This window comes from Nanorana parkeri, unplaced genomic scaffold (genome assembly GCF_000935625.1).
Source record: "Nanorana parkeri isolate BGI_ZX_2015 unplaced genomic scaffold, ASM93562v1 scaffold1709, whole genome shotgun sequence".
Taxonomy (NCBI): Eukaryota; Metazoa; Chordata; class Amphibia; order Anura; family Dicroglossidae; genus Nanorana; species Nanorana parkeri.
The window spans coordinates 121,058-149,050 of NW_017307977.1; the positions used below are offsets into that span (position 1 = coordinate 121,058).

A 27,993-nucleotide genomic window follows, 5' to 3' on the forward strand; every position below is an offset into this window, starting at 1 on the left:
CTCCAACTCCCTCCTTTCCCCCTCCCCGCCGCCGGCCATGGAGCCGACTTTTCCCCCCAGCATGCTGATGTTCAGCCACCTCCCGCCCGTCACCACCTTCGCCCGCCTGGGCTCCGACCTGCTGCCTCATCCTCCGCCGCCGCACATCCTGCCGTGCCCGGGAGACATGATCCTGAAGAAAGAGCCCGGATCCCCCCCGAACAACGACTTCATGCACGGCCTGAGCGCCATCAAGCAGGAGAAGATCGGGGAGCACGAACAGTACCATTACTACGGGGAGAGGCCAGCCGAGATCCTAGAGGTGACGGTGGGGAGCATCCCAGAGCTGGGCCTCAACAGAGAGGTGAGATTAGCCAGGCCTTCTCCCCTGCAGGAGAGCAAGGTGTATCTAAAGGGAAAGGGTTAATACCTGTGTTGGGTTTGGGAAGGGTTAATACCTGTGTTGGGTTTTATTTTGCAATCTGGATCCCATTGGGGAGATTTCCCGTTACTTCCTGTCCCAGGAGTGCAACAGGAAGTGAGGGGTAATTTCTTCAAGGGCCAGTGCACGTCGGGTGCAGTTGGATGTCCCAAAACAAACAGGAGGCAGTTTGCCTTAGGGCTCATTCACACGGGAATCGGCCGGAACGTACTGCTTCGTGCTGCATGCACGGCCGTATCGGGCAGCTCCCGGCAAGGACAGGTGCTGCGTGTAATTAGCAGGCAGCCCCTGTCCTTCTCTATGGTACTACGCAGCCATACGCCCACCTACGCTCCCCTCAAGTGCAGGTCCCTGCGGGTGCATGTTTCCTGGCTCGGACGCAGACATGATCTATCCTGTCAATGTACGAGTACGCTCACGTGCAGGGCGGGTGAGCATAGGGCAGCGTTCGGCAGTGTAGTCCCATAGAGAAGGACAGGGGCTGGCCGATTCCCGTGTGAATGAGCTCTTATCAATAGGCATTGGTCTGAGCACTGTGGTAGCGTGTGCTGGGATAAAGTACGTAATGTGCTTTTTTTCAGCATGGCATGGTGCGACGCGGTCCACTGCGTCACACTGCCCTGCGGCTGATGGAACTGATTGCATTGTCACTTTGTGACATTTCAATAAAGTTAGGAACCAGGGGTCTTGCTGCACTCCTTACCGGAACATCAAAGAGACCCGTGTAGACGGGTGGGTGCTTGTAGTGACCACGGATGGCACCGTGAACAGCTCAAATGCAGAAATAAAGTCACCAGCACGCTAAATAGTAGTTTAGCAATCGTCCATTTAATGACACATTGCCATTCAATGAATGGCAATGTGTCATTAAATGGACGATTGCTAAACTATTATTTGGCGTGCTGGTGACTTTATTTCTGCATTTCAATAAAGTTCTCACAAAGGTTACAGTGCGATGTGGCGATCCAGCCTTCACAGCGCACGCCAGCGGCTGCGTCCTAATGTAGTTGCTTCTGTGAATGAGCCCTGAGGCAGTTGTCGCATGAACAAGTGTCTATATGAAAGATCTATAGGGTAGGGCTTGGTTCTCCATATAGATCTTTATTAATAGAGAGGTCCCCAGTGAGCGGAAAGAGGTCCTTGTCCCCCTAAACAGATCTTTAGCTTTCACTAGAGGGATCACCAGCAGGAAGGAGGTACTGATTCCACTATACAGATCTTTATAACTAGAGTTGTCACCAGCAGGAAGAAGGGGGTCTGGATTCTTCTATATAGATCCTTAGCTATACCTAGACGAATTCCCAGGAAGAGGAATGAGGTCTGGATCTCCCTATATAGACATTTTGGGTTATCACTAGAGGGATCTCCATCAGCCTGATGGAGGTCCTGGTCCCCCTGTTGAGATCTTTAGTTATCACTAGAGGAATCTCCATCAGGAGGAATGGAGGTCCCGGTCCCCCTGTAGAGATCTTTAGTCATCACTAGAGGGATCTCCATCAGGAAGATGGGGGTTCTGGTCCCCCTGTATAGATCTTTAGTTATCACTAGAGGGATCTCCATCAGGAGGATGGAGGTCCTGGTCCCCCTGTAGAGATCTTTAGTTATCACTAGAGGGATCTCCATCAGGAGGAAGGATGTCCTGGTCCCCCCGTATAGATCTTTAGGTATCACTAGAGGGATCTTCATCAGGAGGAAGGAGGTCTTGAATCTCCCTTTATAGATATTTAGTTGTACCTCATGTAGAATACTGTGTCCAGTTCTGGAGACCTCACTTACAAAAAATATTGATAGTTTAGAACGAGTCCAGAGATGGGCATCAAAAATAGTGAAATGTTTTATCCCTCAGACATATCAGGAGAGACAGAAGGAACTTAATATGTACAGTCTTGAAGAAAGAACGGGGGGGGGGGGCAGGTTTGAAACCTTTAAATACATTAAGAGTGTGAATAGGGGTCAGGAGGGCAGTATTTTCAGTATAAAGATAAGAAACCTGGGGGCATGACCTCAAACTTGGTCTTTCTGCTGTCACTCTTTATGTTTAAGTGTCTCAATTGGAAGGGTTCACTTCTTGTTCTGGGGACAGTTGTGAAATTTGGGTTTTTCATCACAAATTCGGTGACGATGGGCACTAGGACAAATAGAGAGGGTGACTTTTCTTAGCAGGGACACAGCCTTAAATTGAACATGTACCTTTGCTGTGAGAACAAAAAGTTTTGGCTGTGCATTCACTTTAAGTGATGATTTCCTTGGGAGGCTTGTCATCTGCTAAACTCAGATCCATTCACTGTAGTTCAGATGAGTATTGATTCCTAAGGTACGTGGATCCTGGCATTCAAAGGTGCTTGGCACCAAAGCTAAGGCAGCAAGATGTACTTTTTCATCTTACGTTTGGCACAGCGTCTGTGAATATCATACAGGCCAATAGAGTCTGAATGTGACCTGCTATAACATAGAAAAGTTTGTGAAAAGTGCACCGCTCACATTCGTATGCCCAAACTCCTCAGTCCCATCCAAAAGGCCGGGTGCCAGTCGACAGAGGCACACCACGGCCTTTACCAGTAATCCAATGTATGTGAATCCGCACTCAACAGTCAGGACCTCCAATATAAAAAAGCATAGGGCATTGGTTCATTGCATGATAAGAGAACGCCATAGAACAGGACATGGGTTCTTTGCATGGTGAAAGAATGTCATAGCACAAGACATGGGTTCATTGCATGGTCGGAGAACACAATGGCACAGAACATGGGTTCATTGCATGGTGACAGAATGCCATAGCATAGGAAATGTGTTTATTGCATGGTGGGAGAATGCTATAGCACAGGACACGGTAGAAAATGGTACAGGTACATGGTAGAAAAACTCCATAGCTCAGTACATTGGTTCATTACATAGTCAGAGATCACAATAGAACAGGGCCATGGGTTCATTGCATGGTGACAAAATGCCATAACCTAGGACATGGGTTTATTGAAGGCTAAAAGAACACCATTGCACAAGAAATGGGTTAATTGCATAGTAGGAGAACACCATAGCACATGGCATGGTTGAAGAACACAATAGCATAGGACACAGGTTTCATTAAATGATGGGAGAATGCCATAGCATAGGACACAATAGTACGGGGCATGGGTTCAGTGCATGATGGGAGAATGCCATAGATCTAGACATGGGTTGATGGCATGGTGGAATAATGCCATGGCACACAGCATAGGTTCATTGCATGGTTGAAGAACACAATAGCACAGGACATGGGTTCGTTGCATGGTTGAAGAACACAATAGCACAGGACATGGGTTCGTTGCATGGTTGAAGAACACAATAGCACAGGACATGGGTTCGTTGCATGGTTGAAGAACACAATAGCACAGGACATGGGTTCGTTGCATGGTTGAAGAACACAATAGCACAGGACATGGGTTCGTTGCATGGTTGAAGAACACAATAGCACAGGACATGGGTTCGTTGCATGGTTGAAGAACACAATAGCACAGGACATGGGTTCGTTGCATGGTTGAAGAACACAATAGCACAGGACATGGGTTCGTTGCATGGTTGAAGAACACAATAGCACAGGACATGGGTTCGTTGCATGGTTGAAGAACACAATAGCACAGGACATGGGTTCGTTGCATGGTTGAAGAACACAATAGCACAGGACATGGGTTCGTTGCATGGTTGAAGAACACAATAGCACAGGACATGGGTTCGTTGCATGGTTGAAGAACACAATAGCACAGGACATGGGTTCGTTGCATGGTTGAAGAACACAATAGCACAGGACATGGGTTCGTTGCATGGTTGAAGAACACAATAGCACAGGACATGGGTTCGTTGCATGGTTGAAGAACACAATAGCACAGGACATGGGTTCGTTGCATGGTTGAAGAACACAATAGCACAGGACATGGGTTCGTTGCATGGTTGAAGAACACAATAGCACAGGACATGGGTTCGTTGCATGGTTGAAGAACACAATAGCACAGGACATGGGTTCGTTGCATGGTTGAAGAACACAATAGCACAGGACATGGGTTCGTTGCATGGTTGAAGAACACAATAGCACAGGACATGGGTTCGTTGCATGGTTGAAGAACACAATAGCACAGGACATGGGTTCGTTGCATGGTTGAAGAACACAATAGCACAGGACATGGGTTCGTTGCATGGTTGAAGAACACAATAGCACAGGACATGGGTTCGTTGCATGGTTGAAGAACACAATAGCACAGGGCATGGGTTCGTTGAATGATGGGAGAATGCCATAACACAGGACATGGGTTCGTTGAATGATGGGAGAATGCCATAGCACAGGGCATGGGTTAATTTAATGGTGGCACAACACAATAACACAGGACATGGGTTCATTGCATGGTTGGGGAATTCTGTAGTACAGGATTTGAGTTCATAGCATGGTGTGCGAATGCCATAACTCAAGACGTAAGTTAATTGCATAAAGGGTGAACATCGTGGCTAATGCACACAATAGGGGCACAAGTCAGTATGGAGGTGTACACCACAGCATTTGGAGCTGATTGTGTGCATCTGTGAAGGAGGTCTTGTTCACACCAAATGCAATTATAAAGGGATGTCACTTTGTGTGCTACAACATGGGTTTCCAGAACCATCACAGTGCAGTTCTGAAGTGCGTTTAGGCACAGGTTGCATGGATGAGATCTGATTGTACAGAATAGAGGTGATGTATAGCATAGAGGGTTTGGTGACTTTAAGGATATTGCGGTCATGCTGTTGAACCAATGGTGTCCGACTCACCCTGATGCTGTATGTAGAAGTTCACAGGTATGACTGCTTTTGTTTCCTGAATTTTAGGTGTAGTCACAGTATGTTTTGTTTCACTATGGCTCAGCGTAGAGGTCCATTGAGTCCCAAGGTCTGTTTCATTCAGTGTTTACAGGTCTAGACACCATTGCCACAAACAAGGCTACCTAGAATATCTGGTATCTGTCAATGTGTAGAAGTGAGTTGCATTATATACGACGACACAGAGTACCAATACCGATGCCATGTGCCCCGATTATCAGGAAGTCATGACCTGTCGCCCGGTTTGCTGATTGCCTGGGAAGCCGGTGTTCTATCGAAAGAGCACCAGCTTCACTTGACGAGGCTGCCTGGCTTCCTGACCGATCAGGAAGACGGGAGGCGGGTCATGAGGTTCCATTCAGCTTCCTGATTGGCTAGGAAGCTGGCTTCACTTGTTCCTAGGCAGCCCGGTTTCCTGAGCAATCAGGAAGCCGGGAAGCGGGTCATTACATGCCGCCCGGCTTCCTGATTGGTTAGGAAGTTAGGCTGCCTAGCACCAAGAGAAGCCCTGCTTCCTAGCCAGGCAGGAAGCAGAGAGGCTAGTCATAACCCACCGCTGGGCTTCCTGTTTGGAAAGGAAGCCGGCTCCATGCTCCCTCGGAAGTTCCGGTATTGGAGCATTTGTACGAGTACTCGCCCAAAAACCTAGTATCTGCGCCAATCCTACCATCTGTATTGGTTCAGTTCTTGTTCAGTAAGTTAAAGGAGAACTATGAGGTGAGTGCTTCTCACTCACCTCATAGTTCTAAGCCGACCTGTGACAATGAGACTGTCACAGGTCGGCTCAGTAGATCGGGAGGTGAGCACACACATACCGGCGTTCGCTCACCTCTTGATCCTGTCACGGCTCTCTGCCGTGGCAGGGGAGGGGCTGGATTCCCCCCTCCGATCCGCCAGCGCTGACTGGTGGATCGGACAGGGGAGGGGGCGTGTACAGCTGGCTCTGACTCTAGATAGATTGATGTCGGGATCCGCTCCTGCTGCGGCGTCTCAGTATACCGCGAGCTGTAGCTTGCGGTATACTGAGCTTAGGGTAACGGGAGGACGCTAGTTTGTATCCTCCCGTTACCCTAAGGAGAACTATGGGGAAAAGCCCTAACCCCATAGTTCTCCTTTAAATGAATTGATGTACTTCATCTTAATACACCTGTCATGAGGAATGTGGGTCTGCCATTGCTGACCATATCCTGAAAATGATGGGTGTCTGTCTGTCCCACATCTCTTTTTTGGAGTTGCAATCCCTCAACATGCAGCAAATAAACGCAACATATCTACTGTTGCTGCAAAATCAATTGCAGTAGGACGCGTTTGGGAATGGTTTGGCATTCCAAGCATTCGTATGAATATATAGTTATGCTTTTATTTTTTTAATAGTTCAGCAGACGTGTACATTTGTCCCATCACCATGGTTCAGCATGTAAGCACACTCATTGAATAGTATTGCATGTGCTAGTGATTGCACATGATTGTTGAATTTGGCATTGAACACAAGGCAATAAGGTAGAGGCTTCTGTGTTAAGTTTGTCTTTGATCCATAGTACTTGATAACATCCTTTACAGGTTGAGATAACACATTTACAATGGTACCCACTTTCTTTTGAGGTGTGCTTAATTTAGGGATGCACTGATACTAGTATTGATGCTAAGAAGTTGGGCGAGTACTCGTATCGTACTCGCCCAAATGCTCCGATGCCTAGCCCGATACTTCCAGAATCAGGAAGCCGGGCAGCGCGTCATTACACGCTGCACGGCTTCCTGATTGGCTGGGAAGCTGCCCCCATGCTTCTTGTCACTTGTGATGAGAGAGCATGGAGCCGGTTTCCTGGCCAATTAGGAAGCCAGGCAGCGCGTAATGACGAGCTGCCCGGATTCCTGATTGGCCAGCTTTCGACCACTCAGGAAGCCAGGCGCCGTGTAATGGCACGGCACCTGGCTTTTTGATTAATCGGGATGCCGGCTTCATGCCCCCTTGTCACCTCATGACAAGGGAGCATGGAGCCAGCTTCCAGGTAAATCAGGAAGCCGGGCGCTGCATTATTACACAGCGCCCGGCTTCCTGATTGGCCAGAAAGTCGACTCCATGCTTTCTCGCACGCCTAGTGAGGAGAAGCATGAGGACGTCTTCCCTGCTGATCAGGAAGCCAGGTGGCGAGTCATTACACGCCGCCTGGCTTCCTAAATGGGACTTCCAGTACTCTGTATTTGGTATCGGCGGGTACCGGAAAAAAAAATATCGGCACTCGTACTTGATACCGAAATACCGGTATCGGTGCATCCCTAGTTTAATTCCTCACATAATGCACTGAATCATGGTTCATTGAACCCTAAGGTGTCAAGCTGCAGGGTGGTTATTGGTGCTATAAGATGGTGGCCAGTCATTTTTCAGTCTGTAAACAGAACAGAATTACATAGAAAGGTAAGGTGCATATATTTAGGGCCCATTCACACTGATGCTTTGTGGCAATGCGCAGTACAGCTTGCGGTTTATAGAGTGTTACTGCAGCGCATGACCTGCGTGGTTGCAGAATCGCATTTCAACACAGGTGCATTTCAGTGCAACTTGCAGCCATCTACATTGAGTGCATTCAGAAGAAATAGGTCAAGTGCATTTTAATGCAAACAAAGAAAAGAGATGATCACATATTCTGTTCACTAAAAACGTCTTTCCTTTGTTCCAAATTGGCATAGGACACAAGATTTAGCTCTGAGGTATTTCCCGCTGTACTCAGTGCTTTGTCATGCAAAGCTCAGTGTACATTCTAGAGGATAAAGAACAGGAAGGTATGGAGCCTCCATTGCAGAATAGACATAGGAGCGATCAGCTGTGCATGACAACCAATCAGCTTCTCTTTCATTTTTAAGCCGTAACTGAACAAACTGATAAGAGAAACTGGTTACTATAGGCAGCTGCTCCAGATTGGACAGATTCCCTTTTATATGTTTCTTTTGCTCTAAAAAGCCTTCTTGCTAGGGCAGATATGGGATTGTACAGACTGGTACAATATACAGTGGTATCTCGGTTCACGAACAGGAAGTTCGGCAAAATGTTGCTTTCGTTCGCGAACTCCCCATCGGGTGACGAACACAACCACAGCCATCTTCCTCGCTGTGTCACATGGGCGTGGCTTCCTCTAGTCGAGATTGCGGTCTGATCACTGTTTGATTCGGTTCGCGATCAGAATCGTGGAACAAATTAAGTTTGTGAACCGAGGTACCACTGTATTGCCGGGATAGCCAAGCTTGAGCCCTCCAGCTGTGGTGAAACGCCAAATCCCCATCATGTGTCTGTGCCTGAAAGTCATGCCTGTGGTTGTCGTAGCCTTGCAATGCATTGTGGGATCTTTTGTTTGGATACCCCTGGTCTATAGGTTTTGTTAGGTCACTAGGTTGTCATTACAGAGCATTGATGATAGGTGACAGACTGAGCTGGTAGACATTTCCCATTGATTTTATCTTTTTTGTTTATGGCTTGGTTTAATTTCTCGACTTTTATGCATACCCATAGAACTGCAAATCCCGGCAAGTCCTTACAGGTCTCTTGTGGAAGGACATAGAAGGGAATTTATGAAAACTGGAGCAGACAAAATCTGGAGCAGCTGTGCATGGCAACCAATCGGCTTCTCTCGTTTACAAATCTTAACTGAACAAACTGAATAGGGAAGCTGATTGGTTGCCATGCACAACTGCTTCAGTTTTGATAAATTCCCCTCATAATCTATATTAAAGAGCAGCTGCTTTTTCTTGTTGAAGTTCGGGGTATAGGCTTGTTTACTTTTTACTAAAAGTACACTTGTCTTTGATTTGTTTGCTTTAGCCTTATGTGTTTTGTTATTGTTTTTATTGCTTTTATTTTACACCCACACAATCTACATTTTGCTGTTGGGTGAAGCAACAGATGTATTTATTAACGTGTACACAAAGCTAATTTATGTAGTGTTCCCTTGTAAACACTAACCTAGGGCATTGGGTTTTGTCATTGATACTAGATTATGGTTGGAGGACATCTATGATCCAACCACAAGTTAAAGGAGAACTATGAGGTGAGTGATTTACACTCATCCCCATAGTTAGAGCACATGTGTGACATTGAAACGGTCACACATCGGCTCTATTGATTGGGAAGTGAGCGAACACTTACCGCTGATCCATCTCCTTGCAGAGAGCGGTGACTGGAGGGAAGGACGGGGGAGGGTGTGGGTACAGATGACTGCTTCTAGATAGGCAGGGCTCGCTGTCAATCAGCCAGCTGGGTGGGTCTCGACGGTATTGTCAGGATCCGTCCCAACTGCGGCGCTCTTAGCATATATCGGGCAATAGCCATCACAACGCAGTGTTGTGAACTGACCCGATTTAAAACAGGGCAAATGACCTTGTCTCTGCGTTAGCGCTGCACTTTAAAAGGTGGCCAGCACAACCTAAACACATCCGGTGGGAATGTTCCCTTGCTGTATTTAATGCCAAAGGTGCTTGTCACCAGACACTTCCTGTCTGGTGAAAAGCTTGTCCCCAAGACAGGAAGCAAGCTGAAATCTCTCTAACGGCAACACAGAAATAAAAATGCTTTTTTAAAGTCTAGTAGGGGAATTCTAGGACCTCTTGTCAACTCTTAATTGTAGTCTGTTTCTCAGTTGCAGATTTCCTCTCTGCTAAGACGCTCTCCCCTGAACAGAAATGAAGCAAAAAGAATTCTAAAGGGACCCCCAGATAGCAGTAAAACATGACCGAGGTTCTAAGCTTTTCCCATTCCGTCTAAGGCCCCATTCACACCACGGCGTTTCATTACATGTTTTTTTTCCCTCGCTGAAACGCATGCAAATCAAAATCCCATGTATTTATATGAAGGCCGTTCACGCAAACGCACTGAATTGCATGTGACAATACACCCGTTGTTTAAAATGGCGCATGAGCTTCTTTTGTGGTGCTTATCAACTCGCTTTCCTCTATAGACTTCAATGGAAACGTGCTGTACAGCAAGTTTTTGCAGCGGAGATTGCTTCCCATTGGACAACTGAAAACGAGCTGTAAACGAACCTTAAAACACTCTTCCAGTTGAAAGGAAAACATGCTGAAACACGCAGTGTGTTAGGGCTTCAAAACGCCTCCCCATTTTATGGATAAGATGAGAGGGGTAGGGGTTCTGGGGTCCGACAGGGTGACAATGCTTCACCATGGATTCGGTACAGTGAGTGAGTGTTGTCAAGCAAAGTATACACGCAGTGAATTTCTTGATGGCGTATTAAGCAATTGTAAGCTGCAATATTCCAATTTTCTTTTTGGGATTAGATATACAGGACTTGAAATCTCGGCCCGGTACCCAGTTTGTACTTCTATCACTATTTTCATTGATTCAGCAGACTCATTCACTTTATTTAACCCCTTCATGACTGAGGCCCTTTTTTCAGTTTTTGCACCCATGTTATATTCCACATTTTAGGCCTGAAAAGAAACAGATAAGTAGCAGCAAATGTGTATGGGTCAAAGAGCACAGCAGGTGATTGGTTGGGAGCTAAACAATAGGTTTCTTGTCCAGGTCATATCTCGTTATCTGACATGTTTTCATACTGTCTGTGCCGTGTTGACTAGACGGTTTGAAAATAACATTCTATTACACAGTGTACCCAGCCTGATTAGGCGCATCCTGCACAAAATGGACACCTCTATAAAGTAAATGAATGCTGTTGTCTCCATTAAAAAAAAAAAATGGAGGAATAATGAAGGTGCTGCGCAGTACTCGATAAGCAGCAGCAGCAACATAAATGCCGTGGAACATTATTTAATGTTCTTGGTAAGGCCCTTATTTATGTATTTGCTCCCTGTTGTGAATGTAAGCACAAGTATCATTAGTCCTTAAAGGAGAACTGTGAGGTGAGTGATTTTCACTCCCCTCATAGTTTGAGCCGACGTGTGACAATGAGACTGTCACACGTTGGCTCTATAGATCGGGAAGTGAGCGAACACATACCGTCTCTCGCTCACTTCTCGATCATCTCCCTGCAGAGAGCCGTGACTGTCAGTCACCACTTCCCCGCAGGGATCCCGCTCCAATCCTCCAGTGCTAACTGGAAGAATGTACAGGGCAGGGGGTGGGCACAGCTAGCTCTGCCTCTAGATAGGCAGAGCCCGCTGTCAAGCAGCTGGGTGTATCTCGACAGCATTGTCGGGATCCGTTCCGGCTGCGGCGATCTCGGTATATAGTGAGCAATAGCTCACTATATACTGAGCTTTGGGTCACGGGAGGAGGTTAGAATATGTCCTCCCGTGACCCTTAAGAGAGCTATGGGATAAAAAGGTTATCCCATAGGTTTCTTTTGAAACCCATTTCGAGGAAAACCAAAAATCTACCCTTGTGGTGGAGCTACCCCGCACTGCAAGGGTTAAGTGCATGTTTATGTCTAGGGGCTGGAGTAAAGCAGATTTACTTACCTGACCCACGCTCCTCTGGCGGTCAGCGATCTCCTCTTCAAGTTTAATGCAGGTCTATTGACTTAATGAAGTTTGCGGTCCAGTACCTTTTTGGTTTTTGTTTGACAAGAATGTGTCGCCTAACATCACATATAGATATATTGTATTGTATAAAAGTTGCTGCTAGTTTTGCTCAGTTAATAATTGTTAGTGCACCTGCCTCCCCCACCATAGGGTAGCTGATAGTCTGCACGTCTCAAGCCAGTCTTGGGAAGCATTAAATGGTTTGCTGTTCCTGAAAAGCCCATTGTTAAGAATGTCCCCAGGCGACCCATGCATGAATATTTCATAGGATCTTTAGTCTGTGTTCACAGCGGAAGTGCATACGTTAATGCATGCTGTGCTACAGATTTGCAATGCTGCAATCGGGGCTTTTTGACAATGCAATGCAACATATTAGCAGGAAATAGCCCAAAAAAGAATATCCTTCAACGATCTATTTTGCTGCACAATGATGGATCTCGTGTGAACAGAGGTTATATTTCTTAATGGTTGTATTGTTAGGTTAGGAGCTATTGGCTGGGAAGCTCAAACAATCCTTCAGTCTCCCCACTACTACATAAACAAGATTGGTCAGCAATAGGCATCTAGTGATAACCAAAATGTTCCTTTTATACAAGATTTGTAATGCCTGGTTGTCTTTTTCTTGGGGGGAGTCAGTTAGGCCTTCCCAGGCACTTGCTCTTTTCCCAAGATAGGCTTGTGTTGGGGTATCTGGTGACTGCTGAGGCATTTAGCCTATTCAGATGTGCGTGTTTGTTAAAGAATTGTTGGTGGTCACTTTGTGCCTGTAGCAGGTAGCTTTGCATCATAGCAATTGTTTGGTCATGTGACAGTTTTAGGGCCCATTCACACCGTGTCCGGATCATCTCCAGACCAGACTGTTTCCAGACCCAAAATGCATCTTAATGTATCCCTATGCTATTTCTGTCCTCTGTTCCCACCAGCGCAGTCCGTTCTAGACCAGAAAAATACTGCTTGTCCTATTTGGTCTGGAATGCATAAACACATCAATGCATTCAAACGCACTTGATCGCACCTGCAGGATCATTTTAAGCAGGACCCAAAAAATCCAAACGTGGCAAAAACGCAATGCACTGCCAAGTGACGAGGGAGCATGGAGCCGGCTTCCTGGGCCAATCAGGAAGCCGGGAACGGCGTGTAATGACGTGCTGGCTGGCTTCCTGATATATGTGTGTGTGTGTGTGTGTGTATATATATATATATCACACACATATACGCACGGACATGCATACATACGCACGGACATTTATACGCGCACACAGGATCATATGTTTCCACTGATACCAGCAGAGTACCAAACAAAGTTAGCCGTCAGCTGTAACATTTTAGGCATATTTCCTGTCTGGCTGCTGGGATTTGTCTGGATTTTTTTAATTCCCGTCTTTGTGGTAAAATAATATAACAATGGTCTGTCGTAGAAAGTTTGTTCGCGTGGCAGGTGTCACAACCTCAGAAATACTGGAAGCCACAGACATTGGATGTCTTCAGCTAATGTAAATTGCCATTCACACATCTCTCGAAGCTTTAGGCAGCACAAACAATAGGCTGAATGGTTATCTCAGAGCAGCCCTTTGTAATGTTCCAAAGCATTGTTCAATCAATAAATCTTTTCTTCAATCAGATCCAAAACAGTTGGCAGTCTCCCACTGTGCTTTTTACAGCTTTTGAGGCTGTGATGTAGCCGTATGTTGTCTTCTTAACCGTGAATGAAAAGAGATGGGCGAGATGCACTAAAATGTTTCTCATTTTTGGAGTTGGAAGATACGAAGGGTTATTTTGTTTCAGGCTATCTCAGCGGTATAGCACAAGGGCTGTCATTGTCTTTGTTTTGGAGGGTTATATAGAATAAGGATCACTTCTCTTATGTGATGGTATGTTCCTTTTGTAAAAGAAACTTGCATTAAAAATGCATGCTGCATTGTGGTGGGTGGTCTGTTGTCTGGCTTTAAAGGGTGCATTGGTTTAAAGTGAACCCTTCATATGTTATACACCAGATGAAGACATAACAATAGGCTAAAGTAATAACTGATGAATAAAGCACATTTCTATAACATCTGTTACAGCATGCATGAATGACATTTTTCCACCACCATAACGCATGGTATTGCGGTACCACATGTGCATTGGGGTGCTATTCAAATGAATGGCAATGCACGATTGTGCGCATTAATCGCATGCTACTATGCAATAAAAGTGACAAATAGGTTCGAATAGGCTCTTAATGTTACATTAAAGGGACCCGTTCACACTATCTCACTGTGGTGCTGTGCATTTATTCTAAATGACTGCAGGATATTGAAAGTCATGGTCCTCCTCCTATAGGAAATATTTCCTCTTCCATCTGACAGGGTCCTTCTTGAGGTAATTGCCCAAAGTAGGGTTTGACAAATCCCATATAGAGCCTCAAGGTACCGTATTCCAGCATTACATGGGTATGGACTTCTCTTTTTGGTCTGAAGTCTTCAGTACTGCCTGCGCAATTACCCTCCTTAGGGTTGAATGGGGCCATACTCCAAATGTCTGCCGGAAGGGAATTCATTTGTGATGTCTTTTGAATATTCTTGACAACAGAGTGACTTTTTTTTTTTCTCATTTGGCACAAGCATAAGAACAATGGACAGTAAATAAAACAATTCCACCTCCAACAAGCAACAGCTGGGATCATTTGAGGCAATCAGGCCCTATTAGATCCATAACTGATGCAACCATCACCCTTCGCAACCATTTCACAGTGAAGGCTTCTTTCTGGGATGATTGTCCTGTTCTAAAGCTCTGCCATGTTTCTATAAAAAGATTAAGATCTCTCTATACCTGTGGGCCATGTGTACACCATTTTTAGCCAATACCCACAGACCCTCCCTTGTGCCCTACTGTCATGGCTACTTTCTTGTCTTGTACCTCCACCACCATGCAGAAAACTATGCATGTTCTTCAGGGACCCAATCACTGCAGCTCCTTAACCTCCTTAGCGAATAGTAATCTGTACAGCCATGTAGCATAGTCACTCTCTTATTCCCCTTGCCACTTCTATGCCTTCCTTGTGATAAAATCTCAAATTGTCAAAAGTCCTACCCACTTTGCAGCAGAATCTGAGAATGTTAAGTTGGCTATGCACCATACAATCATTGTACAAGTTCCTTCAGATCTCACAAAACGAAGTAATATGAGGACTAGAGGTGCACCGAAATGAACATTTCCAAACCAAAATGAAAAAAGTCAGGCCGAAACGAAAAATGTTTTTTATTTTAACTTTTTCAAATTTGTTTTAAATATTTTATTTTGTATAAACTTTTTAATTTTTTTTATATTTTGTATTTATTCATTTTTTTTTAATATTTTTTTTTTAACTTTTTAGTGGCTTTGGGGAAATATTAAGGCTCTAAACAGACCTCCTGATATTTCCCTTTTAAAACAGAAAGAGTTTGAGCACTCTGTGTCCTCAATCTCTTTTTCTGCAGCCCCTGTTATAAATGAACAGAAATCATCTATACTGAGTGTTCCTTTTCATTCATAACATGAGAACATAGTGTGTTTACTATATCCACAACCATGAATGAACAGGAAGTGATGTAGATCACTTCCCATTCATTCATAATTGAGGATATATAACATAAGAATAAATAAACATACTATGTCCTCCAATTTATTTACAAACACTCCGTGATTGCTGAGTATACGTACTCGCTCTCCTTCCTGACAGCAGTCACAGGAGTCTGCGCGAGCGGAGCTCATCCTCCTGTGACAACACTGCAAGCTGTCTCCGGCCACACCGATCTCCCGATCTGTGACAGGAGGCTGAGCGGTGAGGAGAGACGCCGGCCGCTCACAGCGCTCGGCCGCCTGTGACAGTTTCTCTCCTCCCAGCTGGGACACAGAGCAGCGCCCAGCGGGGAGGAGAGAGAACGGATGCACCGCTATATATCGGCCAGAAAATTGCACTTTCATCATTTTGCCAAAAGTGCCATTTTCGGCCGATATGTTTCGGCGGCTGATATATCCGTGCATCCCTAATGAGGACCAACCTAAGCATTCCATTCAATTTGTGTCAAATCATGCAGGCATTAAATAGTTGGTGATGGATCTTAGGCTCACTGTATATTATCTACCACTGTATAAGATCTACCAAAGCTATGCAACATGAAGACCTACTTCATCTATCCAGTCAATTCATGTCTAATCAGACAGGCTCTTGTGCTACATACTTGTTGGTAGATCTAAAGGAGATTGTATAGATTGCAACCTGTGGAGAGCTTAAGATTATATATTGTATGGCCAGCTTTGGATGCATTATAAAAGGTTTCTTAGATAAATATAGTATATCTACAGCTGATTTAAAGGAAAACATGGGAAGTATTCATTATTTCTGTTTCTGAACAAAAAGGGCAGGATTTTACTTTAAGTAGAAGTGTGTCCAACACAAGACAAGTTTCTTTTTTTCGTGTGTGTGTGTGTCTATTCAATATGTAATTACTTGAAATGCATATAGTATTTAGTGACGCACTTCTTTAATGTTGGTACAACTTTTGAAATTTGAGCACCAGACATAATTGTTAACATACGGGGTCTTGTCTACAACAGGGTGTACATATGAAAAGTCCTCAGTGCCGATAATCACAGCCAATCACAATACTCGTTTAACTGTTTTCGACTATAGAAACGGTTAAAAGCTGATTGCTTGCTTTGATCAACCAAATTGTTTTCTTGAGCACGGTTTCCATGCATAAGCCCAACATTGGCTATGTGAGTTGTAAATGTTGGATTGTTATGCGCAGAGCTGTGTCCGACTTTGTGTGTTAAGGTGCCCATACACCTGCCGATTATGGTACGATATTCGCTGGTGATCCCGCGATCGTACGATAATCGGCAGGTGTATGGAAGGTGTGTGCGACCGTTTCTACTGTACGGTCGCACGTCTTTTGTCTTCCGAGCACGCTTGAAAGCCTGCCGAAGTGGTTAGTGGCGTGCTCGGAAGACAAATGCCGAACGGGCCGGTGCGTGCAAGCTCGCACTGCCCGCTCAGCATTAGAATCATCTGAAGCCCTACCCTCAGCGGGGAGGGCTTGCGATGATCACAAGTACGATCTGCCTGTCCAAGATGGGCAGATCGTACGAGACTTTGATTACCTTACAACCATAGCACAACGAAAGTCGTGCGATGGTTGTAAGGTATATGGCCAGTTTAACTTATCTAAAATGATTTTAACCCTGTTGGGGGTTATTCCAGAATTCTGGCAGGTAGACAGTTTCTTGCTTTACTGATAATGTGTATATCTCTCGGGATGATGTGTATTGATAATTCACATGCATTGCTGGTTTTATTTTCAGCCAGTGTGAGTTCTTGATGTTCTCCCTTTTATGTTCTTGTAATTAACAAAAATTGGCCTTATAATATATATCTCAGAAAGCCGAGTCTGTACGAATGTTAAAGCTTATCGTCCACCTGTTTTCTCACAGCTGTTAATAAGAACTGAAAGAAATGGCTTCGATCCAAAACAAACTCCATCCATGAAGAAGAGCAGGCGTTCAGGCTCAGAAGCTCAGGAAGCAAAATCCAAACGCAGGCGGAGTGACTCCTCTAAAGTAAGAGCATTCCTGTGCTCGGGGGCATTCTCTGGTTCACTTTCTCCTGGCACTATGGTCATGGCAAATGTCACCACCTGAGACTTAACGTAGAACTCCAGGCAAATATAATTGCACAGTCTCAAAGCAATACCCACGCATATTGTCCTATCTTTTTCTTAGAGCCGTAGGCAACCTCTGGGCACAGTTCAAAAGCCTTCTGTTAATGATACCAACCCATCTGGTGACTACTGGCCAGAATGGCTCCTAAAGTTCTGCTGCCATATGGTGGCCATACACGGCTCTATTTTTCCTGAACGGAAAAATAGAGCAGACTCCTCCGTCAACACTACGGGTGTGCCAATCGAGGAATCACCGCTATTTGCATTGTATTCTGACAGCAACCGGCTCTGGTCGTACAAAGATTTTCCGACCAGCTCCTTAGATAGCTGATCAAGGGACATCGGCTGAAAGGGTGCTGACAGCGGCACACGCTGTGCAAATTTATGGTCGGTTCCTTAAGCCTAACAAAATTTGCACAGTGTATGGACACCTTTAGTCATCTCTCGCCCTCTCCCAAGCCTGCTGAATTGATAATGGAACTGCAGCACATTGTGGAGATCTCTGTATCTCTGTACTTTTGCCTCCTTTACAGAATAAGTGAACTTGAAAACTCAGTGCACTTATCCTTTTTGCCCCCCATCCCGGACCTAATTGATTCCACCCTTCAGCCTAATAGACTTCTATGGGGCTGGCTTCCAGGCGTAAGACAGAGGTGGCCAATTGAGGGAGGCTTGCAGTGCTGGATGTCAATAAACAGTGGTGCAATGGTCCTCTGATCTCGATAATTATAGATCTGCGGGGGGCAAGGGTGGATCATGTAGCTCAGGGGGAAGGGGGCAAAAAGAATAAGTGCACTTTGTCTAAAAGGGTACAACTTCTTTAAGCTTGTACTCCGTTTTATAGTACGAGAGCCCATTTTGGCTCAGACTGCTGACTCTCCCTCTCCCAGTTTAAGAGCTGCCGAGTAGGGGATTCCAGGAAGCTAAAATAAAGAAATCTATAAGGTGCTCTTACAGATATGGTATAAACTGATGTATGGTTAAACTGAATTAAATCTATAACTGGATAAAAGGCTGTTCTTAATATTTGCCTGGCGTTCAGATTTAAAGCTCAGGTTTACATTTTTCACCACCTCCTTATATTTTCTTCATTCTTTCTTCGTTCTTTAAGTTATTTTTAATATTTCTTTTGGCCTTTTTAATACCCTTCTATAGCTGCTACCATCATTCTCACTGTATTGTTTGTGATAGACCAGTTATCTTGTGAAGACATCTCAATGAATTGTCAATGGGACCATCCACTTAGCAGCAGAATCAGAAAATGTTAGATTCTGAATTAGACCAGGCAATATAAAGTTTACATAAATGTAAAGGAGTAAAAGGCTGGAGTTTTCCTAAATTAAGTCAAGAATTTTTTTTGATTTGGATGTATTGGTGAATGTTTAGAACCACTGTCAGATGTTTATTGCCTAAGAGTACTCGCCCATTACTCAGCATCGGTGCATCCCTAGTATTTCTATAGCTCCAACATTTTCCATAGTTGCACATTCACATCAGTCCCTGCCCTCAATGAGCCTACAATCTAAGGTCCCTATGTCACATGCACACATACAGGGCTGATTTTGATAGGAGCCAATTATCCTTCCAGCATGTCTTTGGACTGTGAGAGGAAACCCAACAAGCACAAGGAGAACCCACCTTATCTTTGGTTCCAGCTCGCTACTCTCCCCCCTAATTTTTAGGGTTGTGGGTGTTCCCTTGGCATCCTCATGTACAATGTAGGGGTATTGGGCTCGCAGTAGGGAAGAACAGCATTTTAAAGTCATAAGTCCTCCTTTTTATGAAATATTTGGTACTGTTTAACAGGACATTATATTCAATGTTAAAATGGTATTAGGGGTGTCATTTGTTTAATTAGGTCTGTCCATTTAATGTACATCCCGTGGCCTACTGCTTCGCGAATTGAGGTCCATCTACAAATGGCTTTAGTTAGCTATAAGCACGGGATTAAATCATTTTTCAAGTCCCCACGTGGCCAACAAATGGAATTTGAGCGTTCTTTGAACGCCATTTTAAAAACTTTACAAACATAAGGAAACAGGTTGAGTAATGAATACCATATACACAGTTGATGATTTTGCTGCCATGGCTTAGAATATCTGCTTACCCAGAAAAGTTTATAAAGATGTTACCCAGTACAGTGAACCTGTGAAGATTGAAATATGATTGCTGTCATGTGTAGGGTGCTAGTTGAGGTTTTCATCTTTCTTTGAACAAGTGAAACTACAAAACCCCTTTTAAAATTGTGGAAGTGCAGCTTGTAGCAGCCGCACAAATGCTTGCTCTGCGAGCAGCCATATGTCTTTCTCAGAATATATTGTGAACAGTAATGGGTTTCCTTAGAAAATATATTGCCATCTACACTCAGCTCTTCCCAGAGGTAATTCTGAGAAGTTGGGTCACCTTTGTTGTTGTCGGTCATCTTTCGACTATCTGAACATTGGGCATGTCTCTAAAAAGCAAGGGTTGCCCTACATATTACAATCTGATCCCGCAGTCTTTGTACAATCAATTTAAGATTTACCAGCATTATGTAATATGAGGACCAACCTAAACTATCCAGACAACTCGTATCCAATCAGGCAGGCCCTTGTATTACATATTTGTTGGTAGATCTAAAGAAGATTGTACAATTGGAGTGTATTGTGAGTGGTAAACAGCCTGTAGCTGATAGTCAGTCAATCAAATAACATGAACATTGGGAGATCCTCTTTTCACTCAGTACACGTGTCCATTTTGGAATTATTTTTCACATTTAGGAGTTTTGTGTATGTGGCAAACTGCATACTTCATGACGATTGGCCTATACCTGTGGTTTAACAGGGAAAAAAAATCTTTAAGGTAAACTAAATAACAACCTCTTTGTTGTATACCTATAGGTACATGAGGGCAGCCATATTTGTTCACTTTATATGCAGGCTGGTCTCTTATTGTAAGTGTACAGGGCAGGTCTGTCTAAAAATGCTGCCTCCTCCATGCTTTTATCTAATAAAGAAAGCATGATATATATCCTCAATTGTCTACGTCACAAATCATGTATTAATACAAAAATGAAAATATAAAAACGCAGATGCGTAAAAAAAAACAACAACACCATAGCTCACTATATATGTGCAATGTAATTTCTCTTTAAAAGTGGCTTGCCTTTGGAAGCCGCGCACATAAAAAGCAACCATCTGAGGTCACTACAGCTGATCTATTTATTATTACTGACTTTTGAAATGACCATTCTGTGTTCCACAGTTTGAGCGGAAGCGGCCATCTTGGTAGAGGTGTGAGGGTTTTTTTTTTTTCTGTTGCTTCCGAATGCCAAAAATGTCTCCCTGATGACTGATAGAAAAATAATCACACAGCCACATGCGAGGGTCAGAAAAAAAATCTGAGTCATGGAATCAATCAGAAGCAGCGAGATCTTTGCTCTGCAGTCCCTCAGGTTCAGCTTTGTCTCCAGCAAGGATGAGCAGCACAGGAGTGACCTCACCAAATCTCACTCCAGATCTCCTGATACTAGTAGTCAGGGGCAGCAGTGCCTATAGGTCTCACACTGTAGGATTACAGGAAGTGCATTGCTAGGCATTCAAGACAAAAGGTGAATTTTTAAGGGCGCTTCTTTGGCACAAATAAGATTTCTAAATGCTTCCTAATAGGATGGCAAGTCTTCACTTCTTCTTTTAGTTTCGGTCCACTTAGGGAGGGGTGGGGAGACTTGTTCTACCTCGCACATTAGCATGTTCTGGTTGTTTCCACTCTGCAATCTTCTACCTCCCCATCTGTTATATTCTAGACTTGTTGGCACCTGATCCAGTACAACTCCATTATTTTAATGCAACAGTACTGATCTATGCTGTGGAGTATACAAGCCTTACACACGTCTGTCTATCCGCACTGCATGTACATTTCAACCTCCTTTAGCATTCGCTGTCTTACTTTGGCAGCGTACGGATCCAAACTCATTTTTGACTCTATTCTTTTTTTCCTACAGTCTTTAGGTCTTGATGGTGACCCTGCTAATCTGTCTCCAAATCAGAAACCTCATATATGTGAACATTGCACTGCTGCTTTTAGGAGTTCCTATCATCTACGCAGGCATGTCCTCATACACACAGGTATGTTAATTGTTTAACCTGCTTCAGATGATGATGGCAATACAAAGAAGTATCGGACATCTGTGGCTGCATGTCTGGCCTTGTTTCTGCTTGTTTTCTCTGTCAGTTTATATTGTATGTAAAAATGGAACCCCGATAATAATTTAAAATAATGCTTGCAATGCAGGATGTATACATTGCATCTTTTGTGATCAGGTGGGATAAAAAAAAGGACCTGAAAATAACTGATCAGACCAAACCAGTTCATTTCAAACTGCCAGATTTAGGTCTCTTTATACTAATATAGAGTCACTGTATGCGAAGCAAAGCTGTGAGATGCAGATGTTTGCAGTGTGTGAGCAGCGCGGCCAGATGAAAGACTGCATCTTCAGCCAATCAGCTGCAACAACTCAATGGACGTTGCATTATTACAAAATTATGTATGGCTTTTTTTTTTAGGCCATTTGTATTTGGCGGCTGTAAGTGCAGCAGGCCTTCCATTTTTTTAAGAAGGTCCATTTTAAATCGTGCATTGGTTACTTTTGTAAACATGGATGGATGATGGATGTTTTTGTCTGTCAATCATGCAGTTCTATAGTACAGGGACGGACTTTACATAAGCAGGCCCATTTAGTGTCTGCATAGCCCACCATGTATACTTACCCAGCCACTTTCCCTTGCTCCCTTCCTTAATAGAGCGAAGCTTCAGGCCATGGGAGAGCACATGACCTCTACTATGTTGACAGTGCTCCGGCCTGAGCAGTGAGTCATCTAGCCTGAACATCACGCCTCTGTTTAAGCTCTAACACTACAGCTAGTGTGGCTGGGTAAGTGTGTGTACATTGTATATAGTTATAATATATGTATATACACTATATTGCCAAAAAGTATTAAGACTCCCCTCCACATCATTGGATTCAGGTGTTCCAATCACCTCCATGGCCACAGGTGTATAAAATCAAGCACCTAGGCATGCAGACACTTCTACAAACATTTGTGAAAGAATGGGTCGCTCTCAGGAGCTCAGTGAATTCAAGCTTGGTACCGTGATAGGTTGCCACCTGTGCAATAAGTCCATCCGTGAAATGTCCTTGCTACAAAATTTTCCACGGTCAACTGTTAAGGTGCCAATCTTGCAATGGTTTTAAGGTCTGTGGCCAGCATTAAGCTGGCCATACACCTTCCAATTATCTGCAGATATTCTGTGGTCATATGGAAAAGGTGCAACAGATTCCCCCATCTACACTTAACTGTGTGTATGGAGTCATCTCCACCTGGGCCAATCTGTTGCACTTTTTCCATCTGACCACAGAAAATCTGCAGATAATTGTAAGGTGTATGGGCACCTTTTAGTGCTATTATAACAAAGTGGAAGCAACTGGGAACAACAGCAACTCAGCAACCAAGTGGGGTCCGCACATGCTGAAGCGCACAGTGCGCAGAAGTCGCCAACTGTCTGCAGAGTCAATAGCTACACACCTCCAAACTTCGTGTGGCCTTCAGATTGGCACAACAACAGTGCGTAGAGAGCTTCATGGAATGGGTTTCCATGGCCGAGCAGCTGCATCCAAGCCTTACATCACCAAGTGCAATGCAAAGCGTCGGATGCAGTGGTGTAAAGCACGCCGCCACTGGACTCTAGAGAAGTGGAGACGTGTTCTCTGGAGTGACCAATCACGCTTCTCTGTCTGGCAATCCGATGGGCGTGTCTGGGGTTGGCGGTTGCCAGGAGAACTGTACTTTCCTGACTGCATTGTGCCAAGGGTAAAGTTTGGTGGAGGGGGGATTATGGTGTGGGGTTGTTTTTCAGGGGTTGGGCTTGGCCCCTTAGTTCCAGTGAAGGGAACTCTTAAGACATCAGCATACCAAGACATTTTGGACAATTTCATGCTCCCAACTTTATGGGAACAGTTTGGGGATGGCCACTTCCTGTTCCAACATGACTGCGCACCAGTGCACAAAGCAAGGCCCATAAACACATGGATGAGCGAGTTTGGGGTGGAGGAACTTGACTGGCCTGCACAGAGTCTGGACCTCAACCCGATAGAACACCTTTGGGATGAATTAGAGCGTAGACTACGAGCCAGGCCTTCTCGCCCAACATCAGTACCTGACCTCACAAATGCGCTTCTGGAAGAACGGTCAAACATTCTCATAGACACACTCCTAAAGCTTGTGGAAAGCCTTCCCAGAAGAGTTAAAGCTGGTATAGCGGCAAAGGGTGGGCTAACTCAATATTGAACCCTATGGACTAAGACTGGGAAGCCATTAAAGTTCATGTGCGTGTAAAGGCAGGCGTCCCAATACTTTTCGCAATCTAAGGAGCAGCCATACTTAAGTACTCTGGGCTGCCTCTGGCTAGACTTTAATTACTTGTTTTATCTTTAACTCCCTGTCCCTGAATGTACAGGGGATAGAATACCTACAAATCTGGGCAGCTCAGACTGAGGAGGAGGGAAATTGCTTACAACACAGATGACATGACCTGAAGACCAGGAAGTCTAGACTATCTTATCAGCTTGGTAGTGATACGTGCTGTACACAATATAGCGCAGACTGAGACTGGTTGTTTACCTAGGACTGGTACTCGGGTGAAGTTTTTCCACATTTCATTTTTAAATTAGGGGCCTAGAAGGAAATGTCAATGTATTTTCTCTTCAAGAATACATGCATTTTAACACTTTTATTATTCCTGTATATACTTTAAAGGTTTGTATAATGAATTCAAAGAATCTGTTGCTGACCAAATTTTCTTTGTAATACTTTTTTTGTAGGTGAAAGGCCATTTCAGTGCAGTCAATGCAATATGAGTTTCATTCAAAAGTATTTGCTACAACGACATGAAAAAATTCACAGTGGTATGTATATAACGGGTTTGCAGGCGTTGCTTGTTCGAAGAATTGCAGAGTTGCTTAAATTGAAACCAGCTTTAACACCTCCTATGCCTATGTTTATTAAAAAAATTTCAGTGAAATTTTATTTTGTTCTCCTTTTTGTTTATAGACGTTAAAGAAGACCTTTTCCTCCCCTTTTATTTTTCTTTAGAATCTTAATTTTTCTTTAAATGAATAGTTTTTGTCCTTTAGTGACTCCTCTTTGCATCAATTGGGGAACATCTCTATTAGGAATTGCTATTCAGATAGCTAAAAATGTGTATAACAAAAGTATATTTGGTAATTTATGCAGAAATAATTGATTCATAGTCTGTCTTGTCCGAAACTTGGACTCCTAGTAATAAGCAAACCTGTACTAAGAGCTGTTTGTAGGCTGCCGTCGATGGACGTCTTCTGAAAGTGCTAGTTGCCTTGCATATTACTACACATTAACCGCCTCCCTCCTGGCCGGCCATTGTAAAAATGCGGCCAGCCGGGAGCTTTGTAGATCTGAGCGGGCGTATTTAAACGTCCCGCCAGGCCCGCCCACTCGCTTGTGGGAAACTGCCTTTTAACATACAAGTATAGCCGGCGGACTGCTTGTTTAAGCTGCCTGTCTGTGTCGTATCACTCCCCCTTTGTCACGCTTGTCCTGGGCTCTGCGGTGCCCGGTGTGAGCCCAGGACCAGCATAATAGTTCTGTGACGGGATCAAAGGGAGATCGGTACACGATCTCCCTCCGGTCCCTTTTTTTATTTGCCATTTTGCTGCTTCTCGGTCTTCACTTTCACATTAGTACTTGCAACTCTTATGAACTAGTGAAAAGAGAATGCAGGAGGTTTTTAGGTTGAACATTGAGGACATAAAACCAAATCTAACTGGAAATTTGCTTATTTATTTTCGGTACCCTAGGTGAAAAACCGTTTAATTGTGATCAGTGCAACATGAAGTTTATCCAGAAGTATCACATGGAGAGACACAAGAGGACTCATAGTGGGGAGAAGCCGTACAAGTGCGACACATGTCAGCAGGTACACATTTTTTTTTTGCATGCTATTAATTTTAACCATAGTCACTAAGTGGCCTAGTGGCCAATTCTAGTTGTATAAACAAAGGTCTGCATGTGGTCATAATCTACAAGCTCGTATCTTTACCATGCTGGCCTGGGGGCCTGCCAAAGTGCCAATGCAATGGGGGCTGGCTGTCTGTATCACTGTTGGGGAGATTTCCCTGTTTGGACAGAAAGTGATGGTAAATCCCTGAAACGGGGACACAGACAGGAACACACTTTAATAGCGGGGAGTGGTTAAACCTTTTCAATGGTTTTATTGCTTTCTATGTAACAATTTCTCTTGCCATTTTTTCTACGGGTGTCACAGGGCAGCAGAGAAATAAAAGCCTAACACACATTTTCATCACTTGTCCCCACTCTAGGCAAAACTAAAAAAAAAAACGATTGGAGTTGGGCTTTAATTTGATTATTTTCTGGTATGTAATGGCTTACATGCAGTGCAAACATCTATGGAACATCATTCAGTCAATATTTGTGCCTGTTCGCTTTTGGCAAAGGAAGTGTGAATGTGCCCATTGTGTTTGCACAGTGAATGATTTCAGGGAAGATTTTTTTTTTAGTTTTTTTTATCCTCTCCCTAATTTGCTTTGTCATTTGTATCTTGACAGTACTTTTCAAGAACAGATAGGTTGCTGAAGCACAAAAGGACATGTGGTGAATCCATAAACAGAGGAGCCTTGGATCCGGGGTCATCAAACCCAAGTTTGGATAACTTATCTGTTAACTTTGATTTATCTCAGGGAAGTTCACATTTTTCTGGTCGAAAGAAAGCAAAGTCAAAAAATGGTTCCAACCACAAGGACCTTAAATCGGGCAACAAGTTAAACGAGGCACACTTGGCTGCTGGCATTGACATTCATACGTATGCAGTGGACGGTTCAATGGTGTCTTGCGGTAATGGCCCATCCGGCACTAGTTTGGATGATCTGAACAGCAAAGTGCCAAAATTGGTGTTTAAGAAGGGGGGCCGGAAGCATGCAGAAAAGAATGACCACTCCTTGGCTTCCCAATCGGCACACATGGCCATCCATAAACTCTCAGATAAGGCTAATGGTCCTCTTGATATGGTGAGCACTGGCAATGTAGACACCATGAATCTTCTTCACACGTCAGGTAACAAAGGTTCTACCAGTAGCAATTATGATGATGCAATGCAGTTCCTGAAGAAGAGAAGATATCTGCAGTCCACTGGCAGCAACAATGCCTATGCTGTGAATGTAGGGCACATGGTGGCGCAACAGTCTGTCATTCAGTCTGCTGTTTCCAGTGTTATGGATGGGGACGGCCAATTAACTCTTATTGATTCCCATGCCTTGAATGTCGAAATAAAGAACTCCCATGACAAATCCGTCATTCCCGATGAGGTTCTCCAGAGTATCTTGGATCACTACACTCACAAATCAGTTGGGCATCCTGATGTGACCTTCAACATGGGCGAACAACATGTAGAACTGCAAAATGCAAACGAGAATGATTTGGTCCAGGAGGAAAACACCTGCTCAGATTCTCAGTCTACACCAAATGATAAAACCAGTATGTTTCAGGAGTATTCGAAATATCTCCAGCAAGCTTTGGAAAGAACAAGCCATACGACTTCATTCCCTTTGGGTCCGAGTTTACAGTTCGTTAGCCTCGCCTCATCTCTACCCAGCCCTTCCCTTTTTTCCGACAAACATATTTACACTACATCTCCGCTCGATTGTGGCTTCAGTCAGTCTGTAACATCAGTATTGCCGTCCACGTTACCAAAGTCGAACTTTGGCATGGTGGTGGCACCCCATACTGGTTTTTCCTTATCGCTGGGTACACAGCAGCAGTTGACTCCTTCCCAAGAGTTAGCTGATCAAATGGACTCGCAGAAAGCATTAAACAACTCCTCCAGCTACCAGATCTCATCTCAGGAATTGAACGGGCAGAAAGATCAGCAAAAGAGCCTGGAGTCGACTTCAGGTTTTCACCTTCAACCTCAGGATATGGCCAGTTCCTTAGAACAGCAGAAACACATCAGGCCGCAAGTGACGTGCCAGATCGAGAACTTTGCACAAGCATTTGGTTCTCAGTTTAAATCTGGCAACAGGGTGCCAATCTCATTTAACACTAGCACTGATGGGGGAGTGGATCACAGGTTGAGGACTTCAACTGCAGAATTCTCAGGGTACACAACTTTGCTATCTGATGTAAGCGAAGCAGGTAGCACACGAGTGAAGACTTCCCATAGTCAAAGTTTCAGGTGAGGATTTAAGTTGCGCCCCCCCACCCCACGTTTTTGAGGTCTTTTAAAACATGGTGTATTTTTTTTGTTTGGAAAACACTGCCATCAAAAATGTTTCTACACAATCGTTAATGAGAGTTATGTAATCTATGCCCTGTCAATGCAATTTTTTTTTTTTCTTTTTACTCTAAAGTGTTGTGATAGTTCAGATTGTACCTAATTTTTAAACTGAAATTAGTTGGCAGGGGGGAGGGTGCGGGAACAGGGTAGCCAAACATAATTTGGGAGATCACTGCTCAGAAGTCAGTTTGATTTCTTAATTACAAGATCCAGAGGGACAAA

The 27,993-nt window shown here is 44.2% G+C and overlaps 1 protein-coding gene across 1 annotated transcript; it reads left to right on the top strand.

The window, feature by feature from the left end:
• Positions 1-27,993, top strand: ZNF281 (zinc finger protein 281). Its single transcript, XM_018571243.1, has 6 exons — positions 1-343; positions 17,183-17,308; positions 21,392-21,515; positions 24,269-24,352; positions 25,280-25,398; positions 26,048-27,993. Exons 1-6 carry the CDS (start codon positions 38-40, stop codon positions 27,671-27,673), a joined length of 2,385 nt encoding a protein of 794 aa, XP_018426745.1. The 5' UTR covers positions 1-37; the 3' UTR covers positions 27,674-27,993.

Bases quoted from the DNA above. Each gene is read 5' to 3' on its own strand.
- ZNF281 (XM_018571243.1), top strand. From the start codon at position 38: ATGGAGCCGACTTTTCCCCCCAGCATGCTGATGTTCAGCCACCTCCCG. The intron at 21,516-24,268 runs GTATGTTAATTG...CTTTTTTTGTAG, and splicing joins GCATGTCCTCATACACACAG to GTGAAAGGCCATTTCAGTGC. The intron at 24,353-25,279 runs GTATGTATATAA...TCGGTACCCTAG, and splicing joins ACATGAAAAAATTCACAGTG to GTGAAAAACCGTTTAATTGT.